Raw genomic sequence first — 21632 nt, 5'->3', positions numbered from 1 at the left:
TATTTCAGTCCAAGGGTACGATGAAAAAGCTGTGTTTGATATTATTTATATTTTTTCAAAGGCTTAAGAGTCAGTCTTGCAAGTTTGGGATGCTAAGCCAAAGCCAAGGCAAGAGGCTGTGATTTCAGTCTGGCCTCAAATGCAGTAGCATGCTTTTGAGACCCATAATTTACAGGATAATTAGCGTTTTCCAAAGCAACAGATGTTGCACGATCAGGAGGAAGGTGGTTGGGAATGGGCAATGTTTTCACTGAACGGGGTCCAGACTGCTGCGAAGACGTCCCGAGCATGGAGTCAGGCAAGAAGAAGCAACTGGAGCCGAACGTGCTGTGCTGACCAGGGCAGGTGAAGAAGAGGGCATGGCAGCTCTGTGTTTTTAGTTAAGCAGAGAGACAGCTGGAACTGTTTTAGATTTTATGCAGTGATGATTGCATACACAGAACCTCTACCAGGGGCTATCGACCCTGAATGGTTGCTGGTGCACGGAGAGGCATCATCTGCGGGAGCCCTCTGCGGCTTCACGGTGGCAGCCATCTAGGTGACGCCTTAGGAGTCAGTAGTATTATGAAACTGGTATTAAAGTCTCTGATAAATGTGTCTAATTAAAAATTGTGAAAAAGAACTAGATAATTTTTTTTCTTTGTCACCTCTCCCTCGCCCTGCTTAATCGAGGATCTCTGCCTTGTCCCCAGAACTCATGTTTGGTCTTGCATTTGCTATTCAGCTTTTATTTTTCTTAGCCTGCACTTGAATCGCACATTTGCAAGGAGAGGAAACAAGCACATTCAAAAGGAGAAAATAAGAGTAGTTTTCATTATTTATTTTTTTTCCCAAATGAATCAGATGCCTTATCCAAAGCCCATTGAATTCCATGTGAGTTTTCCCCCTGACTTCAATGGGCTTTGGTTCTGGCTTTTAGCTCCCATGAAAGGTCCCGAACTGTCTGTGCTGGGGTGACAAGGAGGCTTGGGCAGACAATTGCCGGAGCTCCTCCAGCCCCTGGCCCAGCCAGGTTGCTAAGGAGACTTGGCCTGGGGCTGGGCCCAGAGCTCACCCCTTCCGGGGTTGTTGTCTCCGCTCCCTGCCAAGGCACTCCAGTGGCGGCACAGCCACTCTTTCAGTCACAATACACTCGACTTCGGCCTCTGGCAGCACCAAATCCTGCCCTACATCTTCCCTCCGCCAGCGTGCTTGGCGAGCAGCCTCTCTTGCCGCAGTTTTTCCATCTCTGCAGCCCTCGCGCTAGGACTGGAGCGGTGGGGTCGCATCTTCTGGTCGCTCTTGACTGTGAAACTGCGGGTTTGGCCCCTGTCGCACCCCTCCGTACACCAGCATCTTAACCTCGTACCTTTGCATCGCGACTTTCCTGGCTCTCTCCTCCCTGGTTTCCCTCTGTGTTGGCTGCCGCTGGTCAGCAAAAAGAAAAAGAAAAAAAAAAAATTGGAGGAGATTAAGCCAAGGGTGGGAGAGAGATGAGGCCCTTTTGTAGGAACCACCTCTCCAGAGACTTACGCTTCTTAAAGAGCCGATTCTCAGGACTCCTCGTGAAGTGTGCAGCCTCCAGTAGTTGGTTCCAGGATAGTTCTTCCAGTTGCTTCTCCCTCCAGCATCTGTGGCAGGATGGGCTCACGCCCATCTCCATGTGTCGTGCAGGGCTGGGAGCTTCCTGGGCAGTTCCTTCTATTGTGCCAGGGTTTTTTTGAAACTTGGAATTTTCCAGCTTTCTTAGATTCTTTGCATTTTTCTCTCTTGGAGGAGGGTACTTTGAAGTTTTAACATTAACAGGCTAAATAACAGTTTCTTCTAAGCCATTGGGCAGGTCTGTCAGTCATCGTTGCAGATAGCGAGTCTGTTTGTCTACAGATAACAAGCAGAATTGCTCGAGCAATTCTGAGCAGAAACGCTCAAACCTTAGGCACTTTCGTGGTGGTGTACAGTTTAGATGCTTGTAGCCTTGAATGCGATATTCCTCCCATGAGCAATTTGTTTTTGCTCGACCTTTTGTACATAATTTACTCCTCAAATGGGGATGATGTTGGTTTTGTATCTAAGCTGCAAGTTAGAGAAAGCAGGCTGGTGTCGGTCTCTCAAGGTGGGATCCTTTAAGCATGCTTTCTCTTTAAAAGGTGTTATAAAGGTAAACTTGAGGAAGCACTAGAATAAAAATGAAAATAACACGTGGAGATTTGTAAGTAATTATGTCTGGCTTAATTACTTTCAGGTCAATGTACAGAAAATATTTTTCATTTTAAGCAATGTTATCAACATCCATTATATTTGCTTTTAAACATCTATTACGTTTCAGTTGAACCAGGAAGGTCTGTTTGAGACAGCGTATCTCTGAAAAAGCCTTGTAGATCTGTGTGTAGTTCACTAAGTAACTAATACGTATGGTAATAAAATTAGTATCTACTACTTTTTATGGTCCTTATAACATAATGTTTATCATTCTTAAAGACAGCTAATCTATGGGCTGATTTTCTGTATTATAGCATATGCTGTTGACTTGGTTTTGAAACGTGTTAGCAGAGCAGAACACTGACATTTCAGTGATCAGGTAGCAAAGACTGATTTCTTGAGGTTTTGATTCAATTCAGTATTAATGAGCAAGGGGAATATTGAAATCAGTAGGGCTACAGAGCTATGGGATTGGTTGCCAACTTGTTTTGTATGGAACTATTGTCTGAGTTAAATAACGAGATGTATATGATCACTGTAGTTTAGCGATGAACCTGATGATAATTATTAGCTTATTGAAGGCTAATGATAAAATTAGTTTTACTAGCCTTTAAGATTTTTATTTTTAAAGGTAACTTTGACTCTTTTGCTGGTCTTCAGTGAAAAGAACACACTGCTTCCATCTAATATTAGCATAGCCAGATGTTTGAGTGATGATATCTGCTTACCAATGTACAGCTTGTATTTTAAATGCTAAATAGTGATGTGGGATTTATGAACGTGGTTTTGACAGTACCTGTGCTTAAGCAGAGTCCTTAGATGCGTGCAGCATGCAGTGAAATAGGAAAGACAGGGTAATATCCCAAAATGACTATTCCCAGGAAATAGTACAGAATTATACCTGGTCATTTGTAATCAATGGAAGTATCTCCATATTTATTTACATATTTTCCCTACTTCCCCCTCCGTAGTGATTTCCCCCAATACTGAGTGTATTTCTTGTGGTCCTTTGGACTCCAGGTTTGTCAGGAAACCCTGCTGAATTTGCATCATGATGGTTACGTTCTTCTGTGCTGTGTGCCTGTGTGGGCATAGGAATACTCCCCTCTGCTGAAGTGGGGGAGTTGATGAACACTAATCATTGCTCCATATGTTGAAGTGCAACTAAAGTTTATTTTTAACATGTTTACCCTTAGAGAAGAAATTTCACAAATGGCTATACATGTACATGCGCTTTATTTAATTTTTTTAAAGGAATTTGGGACCAAGAATATAAGAACTCTGCTTTTACTTCTTTGCCTCCTCTTTTTTTGGTAAAGGAAATGTTTGACAGTCATCAATAAAAGATTAAATCGTTGATGGCTATCGGGGTAAACTAAACGCATTTTGTGTGTTGATGCTGGCATAGTAGGAACTTTTCCAAGATGTTTCAGGCCTCATTCTCTGGTTTGTTTAAGGGCAGAGAATAAGGTCACGAAGGAAATCAAACCCTGATGTGGAGAAATGAAACATGAGGCCTACTGACTTCTAAAAAACATTTTAAATAACATTCTCTAAGGTTTCATTTTATACTGAAGGCAGCTGTAATAAGTTTTGGAAGATGGTGTAAGGTTTCTATTAAAGAGAGATTTTTCCTTGCTGTTTTTGTACCCAAATGAACGAGGGAGGGAGATGGAATTAGAGCTTATTTAGTATAAGGTGAGAAACTAAAAGTTCTCTCCAGAAATGTAAAATATTAATTTATATGTTCTACTGTAATTTACAAATTAAAAAGAATATGAAACTGTTCCTAGATCTTTGAGAATGACACACATAGCCATGGAATAATTTAATAACTGCAACACAAATGCACTTTTGCCACAAGTAAAATAAGACTGCTGCTTTGTAGTATGCTGCCAGCGTAGCCTCAGTGAATAAATTCCCAGTAGATGTTTGCTGCATGCCAAATATATTGGACTGTATAAAAGATCCCATTGTTCCATGGGCATCGTTATTTCCTATTATACTCTCAATGTTTGCTTGTGAAACAGTTTATTGGAAACTAGTACGTTTAAGAAGGAGCGCTTGATTTGATATTCAGTTGACTTGGCTCTTAATGTCAAAGCTTTTACAGTGTATACAACCTCTAAAAATAAATACTTAGGTCCACTCTTTTTCACTTCAAAAGAATTCCCGGAGCAGGGGAGAACGGACAGCTTGGGCTGGGGATGGGCAAGGGGCTTTTCACTTCTAATTCATGGGTTGAAAGTCTATGTAGGTCAGTATTAACTTTACATTCTTGTAAAATGAAATGGACAGAATTAAGTTTGCATGGAGAAGGTGGGGAGCTCCCAGCTAGGCTGATGAAACTGCAGCTCTCTGAAGGTTTTCTGGGGAGGGTGGCATTGTCCGCCACGCTCACTGGGTCATAAGGCAATTTGGTAACCAGGGCTGCCATACTGAGGACTTTTCATTCAAACATTGTGTAAGAGATTAAGTATTTATGCTTTGCCCACTTGCCTTGTCCAGCAATAAAAAGCTGTTGGTGGCCCTGGAGGCTGGGGAGCTGGCTCATGCCCTGCCCACCACCCAGATGATTTTAGGAGCTGTTAGATCAGGCATAGTGAGGGTGATGGAAAGGTGCCTGACTGACATAGCTGAGGGCGAGGCTCCCATTGATGCTTTCCCCAAAGACTACGTATATCACATCCACTAAACTGGGCTGAGAGTGCTGGCTGCAATGGCTCTCAGCGTACCCAGATGATACAGAGTGCTGTAACACTGTGTATTCAGTGATGGAAGCTTGACTGAGAACGTATGAGAAATGCTTAAGCAAGTCTATAGATTAAAAGCTCTATTAGCTCAACATTAAATACACTGCAGTTTTCAAGACAACTGCCTGTGTCCTGCTCAGAATAAGAACAAACTGGTGTTTCTGCTGCTGTGTCTGGGTAAAGCAGAGAGCGGCTATCGTGGTAGTACTGGTCAGAGCGTTCTGAAAAGTCGAGCCGTCTGGTACCTGCATCCTGCGTGAGGTGTTTCAGTGCTGAGGCTTCTGCTGCTAGTTTTGAGAAATTTTGACACACCAATCAGTTTTTAAAATGAATCCATAATCTTTCTTAATTTGTGAAGGTTTAGTCCAATTAGAATGTTTTAAAGCTCAGAGATACTTACTACAATAGCTAAAAAAAAAAAAAAAAACCAACCAAAAAAAGGAAGGTATTTTGCTTAATTCTTGCTGAGTTGAAAATGAAAATGCTATGGAAAAATGCTTAAAGTTTTTAAGTGTGGTTTCTGCCCTCCCCCCAAATAGCTATTCTTTATATTACAAGTGTAGCGCTCAGTCATCTCCTTTGAACTGTAGTTTTTGTTATACGTTTTGGCTGCAGTGTTATTTCAGAGGAGTCAGCCAACAGGCTTACAGGGCTTTTTGGCTCAAGTTCACTTACAGTTTTCTTGGCAGCTCTGCTTATTTATGCATCTTTATTTCTCTCTCTCTTTCTCTCTCTCTCTCTCTCTCTTGCTCTTGCTCTTTCTCGCTCCCCCTCCCCACCGAACAGAGCGATCACCCCATCGGCCCATCCTCCAAGCTGGCCTTCCAGCAAATGCCTCTGCGGTCGTCGGAGGTGACGTCGAGTTCGTCTGCAAAGTCTACAGTGATGCTCAACCTCATATTCAGTGGATAAAACATGTAGAGAAGAATGGCAGTAAATACGGACCAGATGGACTGCCGTATCTTCAGGTTTTAAAGGTGAGGCTTTACAGATGCCGGCGATGGTGATGACTTCTTTAAAGTGCTGAATTTATTTGATGTAAATCCAAGAATTTTGAGATCTGAGCTTCTTTTGAAAATGGAAGTGTTTATGTGACAAATGAAATAATGAGTTAGATAAACATTTATTGTCTAAATGCTAATTATGCGGCTTATAGACACTGTTTTGCTCTTTTTTACTTCCGTGAAGTCCTCCGTTTCTGAATGTTTCATTTTCACATGAAAACCCTCTTAAAGAACATCGTTGACATTTATGTGTGGGTAGAACGCATCCAAAACATACCCAGGACAATCTACTCCATTTCTTTCACGTTTCTTCAGCCTCTTTGTTTCAAAGTAAACATGACACCTGCTGCCAAAACCCTGTTGGCAGGATTGGGTTTTCTGGATGCTTGAGCCTGCAGAGATGTCTACTTTTTGCTGGCGTATTGGTGGTGTCATTCCTGCCGGCAGGCGTTTTGAGCAAGCCTGACCAAGGAAACTCCAGTTTTCCAAGCTGGGTGGCATTGCCAAAACTCAGCATGCTGGCAGGCAGGACAGCCGGCTCTATACCGTCCTGTTCCACGCAGCCGGTGCACTAGCCCTGGTGCTTATTTCCCCCATGCCGCTGTTTTCTAACTCCTCATGCAATGCTTTGGATTTAAAAAAAAACAAATAACAACAAACCCCAACAAACCCCAATCCCTCAATGTTTTGACGCTGATACCTGTACGAAGTGGAAGGCATATTCTTATGACGTGTTGGTGGTGGGACCGTAGACAGATTGGTGTCCGTTTTGGGCAGCAGTGACATTGTTCTCCTGTGTTATTGGTCTATTCTAGCATTCGGGGATAAATAGTTCCAATGCTGAAGTGCTGACACTGTACAATGTGACAGAGGCGGACGCTGGAGAATATATTTGTAAGGTCTCCAATTATATAGGGGAGGCCAACCAGTCTGCCTGGCTCTCTGTTCTGCCAAGTAAACAAGGTAACAATGTTTTTTAAAGCAAGCTGGATGTAGAAGCTGGAAAAAAATAGTGCTTTGGGAGACTGCAGGCAGCTTGTAGGATAACTCTTTGGCCTTGTGGTATATGTGTAATCCTCCTTCGGTGATGCAACTGGTATTACACCAGCAGCCATGGAAAAATTCCCACAATATTCTGTGTGTACCGTAAGCACTGCTTTCTGATGCTGATCTGTGTTCTCTCTTGTGTTTGGTGTTTTTGTGTCTGTGTGTTTATGTCTGTCCAGTTTTGTTGTTAATTCTGCCTACCTTGCAGTTCACGTATAGGGTACTCATTGAATAATATAATTATGGCCTAATTAGTGTATATTTATATACATACGCGTGTGTGTGTGTATATATGAAGCACATAAGTACCCACTGAAGCATGAGTCAGGTCGGTGTAGTCACTTACAACTTCCCACATGACCTGTGACTGCAGGGTGGGAGGGTTTTCCGGTTGTTACTCACCCGTTACTAACTGGGTAATGACCCGTCAGTAACAGTAAGGACTGGCAACAATGTGACTACAACTTCTCACTAAATTTGCTTTAAAATGGTCTGGTAAAAATGTGTTTATTCCGTCATCATCTATTTCAAAGTAACATTTTTGAATGGAACAGAGACAAAAAGCAGGAAACAATAATTTCTGTGAATGTCCATCATAGAGATGTTGACATAGATGCCCTGCTGTGCCCATTTTAGGACAGCTGGAATGTTCCAGGTCTTATACATTGATTGGTTTGGTGTGTAATGACTTGTCAAGACAGAGATTTAGCAAGTCTGGAAGGAAACCAGAAAAAAGAAAAAACTTACAGGGTTGTTTTTTTTTTTCAGTCTCTAAGACTTAGGAAAATATCTTTTATTTCCATATCCATGTTCTTGAACCTTTGGGGTCCAGTTTTTCTCCCTGTCCCTTGAGAGCCACAGCTAATCTTTTTTGAAGAAGAGCTGAGATACCGTCTACTGTGCTTCTAAGCAAGCCACCAAATATTACCAGACTTCAGATTAAAACGAGATTTGACAGCACTGCACAACATACAGTGTTTAAGTGTACTGCAGTGGGTGGTGCAAGGACCGTACACTGCATAAGCTAGCTACTAAGTTGTGTCTTTTGGAGCAGAAGTTCTTTTTTTTTTTTAATCCTTCAGAGTGTATTTTTATAGTAAATTCTTTCCTCTGAAACAGGTAACTACATGTGAAGGATCCTGCATTCTGTCCTACCTTGTTTTCTCTTTGTTTTTCTTCAACTTCCTTTTATTAAAAAAGAAGAAGGAAAAAAAAAAAAAAGCTTTGTGGGTTAATTTTTCCATGTCATTTGATTGCATGCATGTTTAGGTGGTGAGTTTAGGTCTGGTGAAGGGTGTTGATTACTTTCTGAGGTGAGCTGGGACCTGTTGGTAAACGCCTTTTGGATGAGGGATTGTGGATGGGGAAAGGAGCTTTGCATCTCTACACCTCTGCCTTTACAAAGTGCAAAGCCCTGTGGCTCCATCTCCCTATCCACAAGAATTCTCTCAATGTCTAGCTTTTTCTCTTGCTTCCCTCTTTTGTTTTTTTTTAGGCTGCCGGTGTTAACACCACGGACAAAGAAATTGAGGTTCTCTATATACGGAATGTAACTTTTGAGGATGCTGGGGAGTATACATGCTTGGCGGGTAATTCTATTGGGATATCCTTTCACACTGCATGGTTGACAGTTCTGCCAGGTATACACTGCTCTCTTTCTGTGGTTTTTCCTCTTTTTTGTTTCCCCTTGTTGATTGCTGCAGAATTAGCACGGCTTCTGTCTCAGAAAAGGACTTTTACAATGATTTCTTTTTTTAAACACAGTTGTCTCAAGCCAATGAATTGTTTTGTCACTTATTTGCAACTCCAAAAACTTAACAACAGCAACAAAAGGTGGGGGGAATGGCTATTGCACCTAATTGAAATTTTTTTTACATCTGTTAAATGTTCGTTAGAAATGCTAAGGAACAGCAGTTCCTTAACACTTCAGTGAGATAACTGAAAATCAGCACATTAATCATTGTAAACTTCTTCAAGAGGAGGAAATTCAAAGTTTCTTGTGAAACTATGGGGCTAATTTGGCCACAGCCATGTACTGGTTCTTTAGACTACCAGAACGATTCAGTGTGCTTAAATTCATTTTTACCTATCATGCAGATCTCTTATGGAAATCCTAATTTTAATGTCAATGGATTGTGTACAGAAGCAGTGCCTTCCATATCTTGGGAATCGGCTCTGTGCATCTTTAAATATTGCATGCTCTAAGAAAAACAAGTAGTCATTTGCTTTTACTGCAAAGCATGTCTTGCTATTCTGGGGTTGATGATGTTTCTGTCCTTAAAAGAAACAAACATCAATGTGCTTTATTGCCTGAAAATTGTTATCAGCTGTTAGAAGATGTAACTGTAGTTGGTTTTGACACTAGTCAAATTTTCTCATTTATAACTGTTGGCAGCTGCCTTAGGAGTTCCTTTGAAAAAACATGAACCTCCTGAGGTTTGCTGGGTCATCTTGTGCTTACCATTTATTAATTGTTAATCCTAAGTAAAAGGTACAAAACCTGCATGTGCATATTGCTGAGGTTCATATTACGGGAGTGAAATGTTCCCACTTTCTGCAAATAGTTTCTTACCCTTTATTAAAATTTATTGAACAAGGCAACTTTATTACATCTCACTCTTATGTGAACACCGAGCCTGCCTGGTCTGTCACCAAGCAGGCGAAGCAATACTTGTGTGGAGCTTGCTTCTGCTAGCAGTGTTTGCGTTTTGCAAGTGCTTGAACAGCATTTTTTTTTTTTTTAAACTGATTTTCTTGAATGAGCTATTTTTATAAGCCTAGAGTGAGGCACAAGAAAATTTCAGCTGCAACGTGCATTGCTTGCGGAGTGACCGCTGATTGCTGTGGAATGCTGTTTATCCGGGGGTTGAATCCCAGATAAGGGATTAGGGACAGTGTTTGCACATATAACTGTCTTGAAGATAATTTCAAAATGGTTTCAATCAGAGTAACAGCTATGTAGAAACCACTCCCACTACAATCTAATCTCATAGACTAGTAACCACTGATGGGGTTACTTCAAATATGCAGTCCTCACAAAAGAGGACTCATTAATTAACATATTGTTAGCAATTCAGCTTTCACTTACATTATGCTTTTTAATCTGACACGGGGCTCTTCAAAGGACCTCAGGGGGGTTAGACATCTGGCATGAACAACAATGAGTAAAGCAGCTAAGCAGCCCAGATCCTTGAAACACCCTTGAAACCCCTAACCTGGGTTTAGAAACGTGGTGGGAGACCTACTCATCCCGCCTTGCTGCTGCATTTTGAAATGCCAGTCAAAATTTTGGATAAACGCGCTATGCAGACTCGAGCCCAGATGTCTCTTTGTGAATTTAGACACTTTTCTTTTAGGTCAGTTAACTGCGTATTTTATCTTTAAATGTGTCTTTTTTTGGTTAAAAAGAGTTACCGTGCTTTTGAAGTTTGACTTGAGTAACAAAATGAACCTGAGCCTAGTTTGAACACTTCAATTTTTTCTTATCCCCTAAATTTATTCTTGATCATGCACTATTTCAATGTATATGTATCTGCCTATCTAGGCAGGCACATGTATATGTCTATATATGTATCCATACATGTACAAGCTCACACTCAGTGGCAAACAGAGAATTCAAAGCAGCAGTCTAGAAAGAAGAGCAATTACTTTCAGATCAGAAGATGACCCAAACTTTCACAGTATTCTGTATGTCACCCAGTCACTACAAGAATTGCTGATATTTTACCATTTCAAGTTGTTCCAAGCGCTGTACCGAACGATGCTTGTACTGTGTGCTAACTCTGTGGCATGATTGTTCCCTCCTAAAAACTTCCAATCTAGCTCCTGAAAAAGAAAAAGAATACCCGACATCTCCTGACTACCTGGAAATAGCAATTTACTGCATAGGGGTCTTCTTAATTGCCTGCATGGTGCTGACGGTCATCCTGTGTCGCATGAAGAACACCACCAAGAAGCCTGATTTCAGCAGCCAGCCCGCTGTCCATAAGCTGACAAAGCGAATCCCTCTGCGCAGACAGGTAACAGAAAGTAGATAAAGAGTTTAAAAGACTTTTACCAAACAACTAAGCCAGCACATCCTTCCGATGAAAGCTATGGAAAAGGGAATAAATAAGCATTATACCAAATTGCAGTAGGGGTGGGATTTAATCTGGCACCTAAGAGACTGGCACGGGAAGAATGTACATCTTAACACATCAATGGGTGTCTCAAGGCAAGGGAATCAGGGCAGGGATGTTAAAGGAGAAATGTAAAAAAATGGAATGTATTCTGTATTAGCAGTCTGTAGATGGAAAAAATGTATTTCAAGTATTTTGGGGCCTGATCCCACAGCTCATTGAAGTCAATGGAAAAATTTTTACTGACTTAATGGACTTTGGAACGGAATCCTATTTGATTGTGTATTTATGGTTTTTCTAAGGTGACTATTATTGTAGTAACTGGGTACCAGATACAGAGAGGTATTTTTCAGGAAGAATTTTGAAGACTGAGGGGAGGGAATTTCAGGGCCAAGCATTCAGAAACCGCCCCAAAATAGAAAAAAGACTGTAATAAAGTAAAAACAGGGGAGATACGGTATCAGATCTTGGACAGTTTGATTAAGATGCTGATACTTTTGAGTGAGGAACAAAAGCAAATGTCAAGTTTAAAATACACACAACAGCATCGCATGAAATTTATTTTACAATTGCTTGTGGCTGGCAGTGACAGTTTCTGGAGGGGGCGATACCAGGAGCAGCAAACCAATTGAATGAGTAACAGGACTTCGGCTATGTCACAGGCCATCACTTGCCAAAACAGCCTCCGTTCCCACATCCTATCCTCTCCTGAAAGACTTATTTCTTTTGAAGCTGGAGTTTAATCTGGTTTGACTTTCTTGCAGTAAGTTTTCAGGGTAGACCTCTGAACCCACCACATCCATCCTCACTCAGGTTTCAGCCCTGCCAGGTGGAGGGGTGTTGGCATCTGAGGCTGAGGTTCACCTTGTTGTTCAAAATGGGGACCATCTGCAGGGGTTGGATCCAGGCTGTGGTCAGGGGGGTTGCACCCGAGGCTTTAGTTTGGATCTGCCTGCACCATGTATACGTTGTGCAGAATTTCTGCAGGTCGTTTTCACAGCCTGTCCAGAATATTATCATTGTCAAAGTAATACACATACCTTAAAAATAGTTCTTCAGTGGGGTAAGTGTTTGAAAATTAGATGCACTGTCAGAGTTAGGGTGGGGCTTGGTCTTGGGATTTTGAACAGTATTGCTTTTTTCTGAACCCATGGTTTCTGAATCTTCTTGGTTAAAAATACTACAAAGCAGTAATGCTTTAGCCATCTTCCTCTAAAGTGCAGTATTTTACAAAATCTTGAGGTGGGGATATGAAGTTTGTCCAACCTGAAAAATACTGGATTTGGTTTTTGAGCAACAATGGTAGTTCTTATTTTTTCAGTCTGTTTTTGCCATTTTTTTTTTTTTCTTGTAACTATGATTTTACTCATTTGCTTGGAAGTCACTGGGAAGAAGAGGGACTTTTGACTCTGAATGTATCAGAGTGATGAGAAGCCCTCAGTTCCATTCACACTTCTCTATAGCTAAAAATCTGTGTAGCTTTCTGGACAAAGAAGGCTTTTCAAATGTTGCATGCTTAACCAGAGACACATATCAGCTGGTTAGATAAAAGACATTTATTAGATTTCTGCCTAAATATAAAAGCATCATAATGACTCAGAGATAAGCTGACGGCGTAAAAAATACCTAGGGTTTGGTGTGAGCTCAGTTGTGTCAGTTGGAAATGGTTCCTCAGGGGGAGAGTATTATTTCATTGCGTGTGACAGCAGTGCCAACCGCTGCCCTCAGTTTAGTTAGTTATCATTTAATGATGCAATATGGACCTTCTCCAAAGCTATTGTTTTCACAGAGGAAAAAGAATCTGTCTTACAACATGCTTGTCAGATAGGGTTTTATTGGTTTATTCTGGTTTTCTATATTTTCTTAGCCAAAGCAGCATTTTTCTTTCAAAAGCAGGAATAATTTTTCTGAAAAACAATACGTTTGAAAGTGCGAATCCTATTTCAACCCCTAAGCAAAAATTCCACTAATCTCAATTCTCCCAAGTACTTTTTGTTAACAGGAGTTTCTCATTGAAGGGCTCTCTCTGCTTTTGTGCCTTCACAGAGGAAAATACAACTACTATAAGCATTATAAGAAATACATATTTCTGTGTTGATGGTTTCACTGGTCATTTCACTAATTGCGTGTATTAGCTTGCAGAGGCAGGATGAGACAAGTCAGTCCCTAAAGACTTGCTCGTCAACAGTGAAGATTCTGTAATTTTTCACTTAGCATCTCCTTGGTCTCTAAAGCTGGAGCATTTATTTAGTTTCTGCATCTTTTAAAGCTGGTTTTAGATTTCAGAATTGTTTTCACGAGTCAAGAATTAAAAAATAATCCAGGGGGTGTTTTCTTTAACGGGTATGTGTTTCTGGATTATTCAGCTCTGTTTTATTGTGCCACCAGGCTTACTTTTTTGTTTCAGTTTATTTGTATTTCAGAGGATTGTATTTAAAGCCTGGTGTTTTTGGTTTTTTTTTTCACTAAACCTGTATTTATCTATTGATTACAGAAGGTTCTCACTTGCCTTTGTGGAACGTGGCCGAGTTGCTGAGGGGATGGTGAGAGCAAGCAGGGGAGATGCTCATGGCAGGTAGACTGTGTGAGCTGGGCAGAGATTTGGGGCTGGGTGATGGGATTTGTTGGAATTCCAGAGAAATGAGGCCATAGATCAGAGACTTCTTGATATTGTTTTCAAAGCTCTCTGCTGCTGGGTCAAGCTCCCTAGGGATCTGGATATGAAAATAATCCTGGTTCACAAAGAGGCGTTTGCACGACTGTGATGCCATCTTGTCTAAGCGGGATAAGAGTCTTGCTGAGTAACATATGGTTTGGTTTGCAGGCCTGGATTGTCGTAAACTATTTAGTCTGAGCTACTACAGGATTTTATCATTCCCCACGTGCAGGCATTTTTTTCCTGCCAAAGTGTGGTTCTTTTCGCATTCATGGGAAGGGTCAGGATGAAGTCAGGAATTATCAGTTCCCTCCCCCTACAGTCCGCAGCCTCACTAGGATCTGGTACTTGGTTTTCAGAATAGAAACTGCTTACAGGGAAATCCCCGAGCAGTTGTTGTTCTTTATATAAAAGCAGAGAGGTGCAGTGCTCTGCTGGTGTTAGCCGTGTTCTGTGTAGAAGTACCAGCTTGGGAGGGAGGGGGAAGAAGTATCTGTAGGACTGAACATCACAAACTGTTTCGAAGTATGGGCTTTAGGTGACAGGTTCACTGAGCCAAAAGGTAAAAGGTAGCCTTCAACAGGATATATATCTCCTTTGTAGAACTTACTTTCCTTTTAACAATTAAATTATAATGAAACAGGCAAAAAGACAGTCCCATCTTTTGTGACTTGCCCAGTCAAAGTCAAGTACTAGTGTTTGTCATCACTAGAGTGTTTCATCAGTGCCATCACAGTTAATCTGTCAAGTTGGGACCCCTTCAGCTTGGGCGTGTATATGTGTCTTCAATAGGGAGGAGTGATTTCTCATGCTTAACTTTTTAAATGCACTCGCATTAATTTATACTTACTGTTGTTGTGGAGGCTAACTCTTCATAACAACATAACGTGTGCATTTGTGATGAACAAAGACTGATTGGTTTAAAGTAAGACTTAAGCTCACCCAGCAAAATAGCTAGTTCAAAATGATGTTGGCAGCTGGAACGTGAGAAAAAGCCAAGTAATCTGGCACAAGTAAAGTAACATAGTATTTCACGTAGTATTGAGCTGTAAAGATATCATTCATTTTAAGGAATAGACTCTGAAATACAAAGATTAATACGCAGCTGTCAGTAGGATATGTTGCAAGGAGTTTACCTTAATACCTATTTTAGTTTCTTGCTTTATCCTTGGATTTCTCTAGATGGAGACCATTGACTTGCCTAGTAGTACTCGTTTGTTATTTTGTTCTTGTAGAAGAGTTTCAGAAGGAGTGCTTTTCAAGAAGCAGTGGAGCGTGTTTTAAATGTCAGTATTTAAAATTAGGAATCCTCAGTTTCGTGTAGTGCATTTAACCTTATATTTTCATAGATCCAGTCACTCAGATGGACTGTTTTTATCAACAGTAATAACGTTACTTACTGATTATATTTATATACATATATGCATATGACTTCGAATTAACTTTTACAGCAGAGCCTTCAGAAAGACTGACAATTATAGGAAATCACTGCATGGCTGCTAAAATCTCACAGCATGAGTGCCAGAACTGACAGATCTAGGCTTCGGGACATGGTATAAATCATCAGTGGAGGAAAACACCCTTCATAATCAATTACAGACAATTACACACTGCTCTGCAGCTGATTTCGCCACATGGCATGTAAAGATTCCAGCAAAGATTTGTTTGTTTTAAATGCTCCGCTGCTTAGAAATGCTTGTAAAGCATTATCTTAGAGCTGATTAAATACAGTGTGCTGGCCAAAGGAAAAATAATGTTTTTAAAGTAGGGATATAATCATGCATTGGTGCATGACATTTGGACACGGTGGGCTTTTCTCCTTCTAAAGTGCAGATATGGAGCTAAAGATCTGTCTGACACTGGTACTTTTTCTTTTTTCTGGCATCCTAAAAGCAGAAAGGAAGCACACAAAGAATATTTTCTGGTGGAGATCTACCTTCCCATTCAGGTTAACATATACCACAGTAGTCCATTTGGTGTTCTGCTCAAGTCAAGCCAACTTCTGCCTTCCTTGCTTTAATTAAGCACTCAAAATGCCACCTTAGTGTAGTGTTATCACTTAAAACAGATGTTGCTAACACATGAGGAGACCCTGAAGATGTTTAATTCACCTGCATCAGGCGGCCGTCCTTATTGCTCTGCCCTGGCTGTGCTTTGTTTCTTTACCTGTGAGAAGCACACGTTGGTGAGCTGGGTGGTTGCCCAAGAAGTTAGTAGTTAATGCATTTTGACTAGCTGTCCAGCTGCTGCTGCTTGGCACCTGGTAGACCCAAAAGTGGCCCTGGCATCTGTATATTGGCCATGTACAATTACAAACTTGCTGCAAAAGCTGCGTATGGCTTCTGTTATGCCCGAGTCCTACGTACCTTGACTCTTTGCATGACTTAGAGCAAAAAGAGCATCCGTGTACTTGAAAGCAGCTCCACACGCTGAAATGTGGGGCTCATGGCAGGAGTGTTGTCACTAGTTCTCGAACCTGCATGGTAAGGGGTTGGAGAGCAGTGCTGCAAGTAGCAAGCTGCAAAAAGGCTTTCTATATGCTGTTCCTTAAATGTATACATGTAGATTAAAGTTGACCATGTCTACTGACCTTGGAGTAGGTAGGCTTTTCCTCATTGTTTTATAGCGCACTCTAAGGCAATGAAAAAAGGTGCTTTAGGGATGAGTTCAGAGGTTAATTCTTTACTATTGCAGAAAAGGTGAAAGGCCATTTTCACATAGAAAATCTCCTCCAACTGCAGGCCAGCCTGGGTTGGCTTCATCTTTTCTGGAGCAGATTTTTATAGCCCTTGAGCTCCTGTAACTCCTTGTATTGCTCCAGTTAATCAATCAGAAGAATATTCCCTGGGAGCACAGTCCATTTTTCATCTCCCAGACAGTGAGTAGTTTCTCTGGATTTTTCATCATTCCTGTCCATGATACTGCACTTTGGTTACCTACAGCATCTCTGGCCAATCATCCGGTTATTGTGTGAAGTAAACATGCAGTAGTGTTAAAAGGGAAACTGGCAGAGTCTTTCATCTGTGCGGTTTTTTGGGTTTTTTTCTGTACATTATTACTATTTAACTTCTGTGTTTGAAATGCATCACCAGAGCATTTCAGTTTATTGTTAAGTTTACATTTATAGGTTTCAACCACGCTGAGACTGCTGAATTGGGAGTATAAGAGTTAGTGAAAAGATGAAACTCTGGCAGAGATCTGAACAGTGTTTAATACAAATACTGTATTCATGAAAAAAGGACCCCAAAACATTCTGGACCATTTCTGATACGTAAGGGATACCATCTAAATTTTGCAGCTTCAACTTCCACGCCTTCCTGATGTCACATGAAAACAATGGCTATACTGACAAAGAAAGGCGAGAATGGAAAGGCAATGTAATAAATAAATAATTACATAAGAATTGAGACTTGAAAAAAGATCTTGGTAGAATGGCTGGAAAAAATAGTGGGTGACTTTGGGAAATATGGAAGAAGTAGTCATAGAGTATTAGTAGGTTTGAGGTAAGAGATTAAACAATGGAAACCAGAAATAACAGAAAAATGAAATTCAGTGGAAGTAGTGGGGACAGAGGAGATGCCACACTGTTTGTGGAGATTTATGTACTTCTTAGTGCTAAGCTGTTCATTTCTTGAAGCATCATTTTTAAGCCATGATGAAAATGAGGAAAAGTAAACAAAACTCTTAATTCCAGCCCTGGTTCTCATGCTGGGTTGCCATGCAGCTCCTGCAGGTGTGTTCCCCTCTGTAGATTGGGCATGGCAGCATCTCTAGGATTCTGTTCAGTATTCACTTACTGATTTATTTGGAGCTACCTGATCAGCATTAGTAATTTTCTGTTTGTGTCCCAAATTGTCACCATATTTATTATCCTGGAGAATGTGCCAGGTACTTAATTTGCTGAAAGTAAATATTAACATCAGTGATGGTGGGATGAATGAGGGGGAAAGTGGTCCACCTTACTTTTCTGAATGGTAGCCTTATTTGTGCAGTTATACTTTCTTGTTCAATAGACACCACATCTTGCATGCAGAAGCTGGAGCTTCTGATATCAGTAAGGGTCTGTCAGCTGCAAAACTGGTTACTAAGTTTAATTTTTTGATAGCAATCCTTAACACTTCCTTATGAAACCTCTTTACAGTCTTAATCTCTGGTCTTAGAAAAATATGTCAAGAAGCCAAACACATTTGATGAGGTGGGTTTGAGGATGTCTACCTACAAAAAGACCTCTCAAACAAAACGGCTGGTCAGAGTTGTGATGAGAAATTTGTTTGAGAGCCTTAGCCTTGTCTTGTCAAAACACATTGTGTAAGAGTGTGACTTGCAAAAGCCTTTCAGCCCCATTCCGAGGAGCTTGAATAATTCTGTGGCTGAGACACCGTAATTGTTAATTGGACTTAATATAAGGGAGCATTATGCTGGATGTATCAGGTGTCATAGAGACAAGAGGATTTTGTGTTCATATCACTATGTGTCACTGCTTTGCACTTTAATGCTATTAGGATCTGTTTGCTTGTAATTGCTTTTTTTATCTAGTTATAAGACCTGTGGAAGAAAATTGTAGCCTGGTGAGATTTTACATAAGCAAACCGGGTGTCAAAGTTGACTCCAGGTGATGAGGGTAAAGGTTGGGACATTGTTACTCTGATGCTCTAGGCTTCCAGCTTGGGCAGCAATGCTGGCTGAGAAGCACCTCCTGCCGCCCTGATGTGAGGATGGGTACCAGCGACAGCATTGTGAAACAACCTTCATCCCACCTTGGCCACCAGATTTGGACTTGGCCAAGACTGTCAGTGGTCTGAAGAGAGAAGGAGGATACACACTTAAAGGAGTGGAAGACTGGCAATACAAGCATTTTTGTTTTGTGTTCATATTCACTTGAAGCTCAGAGGTCAGCAGACAGCAGGCTGCTGCTTGCAGGTTTGAGGAAAGAGCCTTACAGAAGACGCACCATTCACACCAAAGCATGGTGTGACATGTTACACGGACGTAATAGCTACCTCCTTTTTCAAAGCAGTTATCATTAAATACCTTTGGCACTCCAAGGAAAATGTTGCTGAGGCTGGTGAGAAATCCATACTCCAAAGTGGATTACATTTCAAAGTGTTGGACACTAAATTATTTTTAGGAGCTCTTCTCCACATTGCCTGTGGAGTCTTTAATTAAAAATGTAGTTAACTGAAAACTTCAGTATCCCCAAATTATTGTCAGAGCTTTCTGATGCTTTCAGTATTGAATGCTTAGAAAATGTAGAACCATAGAATCCATAGAGTCATTTAGGTTGGAAAAGACCTTTAAGATCATCAAGTCCAACCATTAATCCAATACTGCAGAGTCTACTGCTAAACCGTGTCCCCAGATGCCACACCTCCACCCCTTTTAGACACCTGCAGGGCTGGTGACCCCACCAGCTCCCTGGGCAGCCTGTGCCAGGGCTTGCCCACCCTTTTGGTGAAGAAGAACTTTCCCTGCCACCCAACCTAACCCTCCCCTGGCGCAACTCGAGGCCGTTCCCTCTTGTCCTGTGGCTGGTTCCCTGGGAGCAGAGACCGACCCCCCCTGCCCACAGCCCCTGCCAGGGAGCTGAGAGCCATCAGGGCCCCCCGAGCCCCCTTTTCTGCAGGCTGAGCCCCCCCAGCTCCCCCAGCCGCTGCCCACCAGCCCTGTGCCCCAGCCCCCTGCCCAGCCCCCTGCCCGGCTCTGGACACGCTGCGGCCCCCCAGGGTCTGTCTGGGAGTGAGGGGCCCAGAGCTGAGCCCGGCTTCGAGGGGCGGCCTGGCCAGTGCCCAGCGCAGGGGGACGGGCGCTGCCCTGGCCCTGCTGGCCACGCTGCTTCGGCTACCAGCCAGGGTGCTGCTGGCCTTCTCGGCCCCCTGGGCACACGGGGGGCTCATGCCCAGCCGCTGCTGCCCAGCCCCCCAGCCCCTTTCCCGCTGGGCAGCTCCCAGCCCCTGCCCCAGCCCGCGGCTGCCGGGGGCGGCTGTGCCCCACAGGCAGGGCCGAGTGTGAGAGGGCCCAACATTTCCTACACAGTAACACGCATTTAACCTTGATAATTGTCACTGCTGAAAAATATAGAAGCCTTTGCAAAAATACCATTTTTCAATTGCAAATTCAAAATTTCAATTTAATAGTAACACCAAAAAATAGTAAATTGCGTGTGATTTGGGAGGAGAAATGGTGACACGGATGACTATGAATGAGTGGAAGAGGAGAGCTTATTGATAACCCCTGCTCATGGTATAAGCTGCCCACCTGGGTATCTGAGAGTAATGATGTAAATACTCTCAGCTGGTTAAAAAAATATTAATTTGGTAACTGAAAAGAGGGAGAAGTTTATTTAATTTATTTTCAGAGTGAATGTATTTAAAGGTTACATGTTTTCTGACATATGGGACAGACTAACAGCCCTGGCAGCCGTTCGAGTCAGCAGTGTGCTTACAAGGGAGGGTAAATGTGTGAGAACAGGGGACTAGAAACAAGGCTGTAGATTCAGCCACTTTCTAATACCACTGTTCTGAGCTGGCTTGGTTATCAGGTACTGCTGTTTTTCAGATACTGGGTCAAGGTTACATCTCCACCTTTTTTTTTCTTTTTGCATCTTGTATTGTAACAACAGGTGTCGGCTGACTCGAGCTCCTCCATGAACTCCAACACTCCTCTGGTGAGGATAACTACTCGCCTCTCCTCTACGGCTGATGCCCCCATGCTGGCAGGAGTCTCGGAATATGAATTGCCAGAAGACCCAAAATGGGAGTTTCCAAGAGATAAGTACGTAACCTCTTTCCCTTAACGCTACCCATGCACATCCGAACAACATGACACAGTATGGCAGGAAGCATCCCTCCTAACGCCTCCCAGGCTTTCTTTAGTTAAAAAGAAACCGCAGTTACCTGAACCTCCTCTGAAGATCAAGATGCAATTCAATCATCTGAAATCAGTTGGCTTTAAAAGAAACTAAATTTTCTCTGCCAGTCATTCTGATTTTCTTTCCAGATTTCTTGTAGGTTTTCAGATACTTCGCTGAAATGTAACACCTCTGTTAGGAAAAGATTGAATCTGAAGTGTTATTTCAAAACATAAGTGATCTAGACCAGGAGAGATATCCACATACGAGCACTGTTGATGCGCAGTCGTGATTTCCCCAAGCAATACCTCTGTAAATCAAGCCATGTTTCTTAGTTGATTATTTCATTGGTTAGTATTTATAAATAGGTAATACAGCATCATGTAGGAGGTAGAGAAAGTCTAGAATATGGTATTAGACAATCTTTTCTTTCTGTCGGGACTCTGGGTAGGATTTTGTGTTGGTTTTCTATTAGCCTATATTAGGGGAGGTGGTGATTTTTGATTTAGGGGGACATTTGCATATCGTGTGCATATATGTAGAACTTCAGTGGCTTAAAAGTATTAGGTTTCAAGCAGAGCATACTGAATTTTGCTATATGCAAATTCATTTGGCTACGTAGTATTTTCTTCAAAGTCTGTTGACTAACATGCAAAATGAACTTCTGAATAATCTAATTACAGCTGTAACCATATTAATATAAAAAAGACAAGTTAAAGAGAGGTAATATTAACACGGGTAGGACTGTGATTATGTATTAAAATTAGTAGTAACTTTAAGAAGTCTTTAGGTGGCTTTGAGAAAATAACACCTTTTATCATGAACAGTTCTCTTTGAAAGTGCAGGGTTGTAACTTTTGGATAGAAGAGCTGTAATTTTGAACCTTCTGACAACTGTTCTGGAAATTATTTTAATGATGTAGCTGAAAACTAGTGCAAAATGCTGTAATTGCCACCTGCAATATTCTAGTCAACAGTGGGGGCCTGTATATGTACTTCTGTCAGCCCATACCCTGGGGGGATACACTAA

The 21632-nt window shown here is 41.7% G+C and overlaps 1 protein-coding gene across 3 annotated transcripts in view; it reads left to right on the top strand.

Moving 5' to 3' along the window:
• FGFR2 (fibroblast growth factor receptor 2) overlaps window positions 1-21632 on the top strand; it is an 85667-nt gene that overhangs the window by 46436 nt on the left and 17599 nt on the right. For 2 of the 3 annotated variants that reach the window (XM_055720674.1, XM_055720675.1), the window contains 4 exons: window positions 5718-5908; window positions 8478-8622; window positions 10805-11001; window positions 20376-20527. In XM_055720674.1, coding sequence (XP_055576649.1) covers window positions 5718-5908; window positions 8478-8622; window positions 10805-11001; window positions 20376-20527 — 685 coding nt within the window. Of the gene's footprint in view, window positions 1-5717; window positions 5909-6750; window positions 6899-8477; window positions 8623-10804; window positions 11002-20375; window positions 20528-21632 lie in introns of all 3 variants that reach the window. The other variant, XM_055720672.1, reaches the window with a different exon arrangement.

This window comes from Falco cherrug, chromosome 9 (genome assembly GCF_023634085.1).
Source record: "Falco cherrug isolate bFalChe1 chromosome 9, bFalChe1.pri, whole genome shotgun sequence".
In the NCBI taxonomy this organism is placed as follows: domain Eukaryota; kingdom Metazoa; phylum Chordata; class Aves; order Falconiformes; family Falconidae; genus Falco; species Falco cherrug.
The sequence above is the reverse complement of the archived record's forward strand: the minus strand, read 5'-3'. Positions and strand labels throughout refer to the sequence as shown.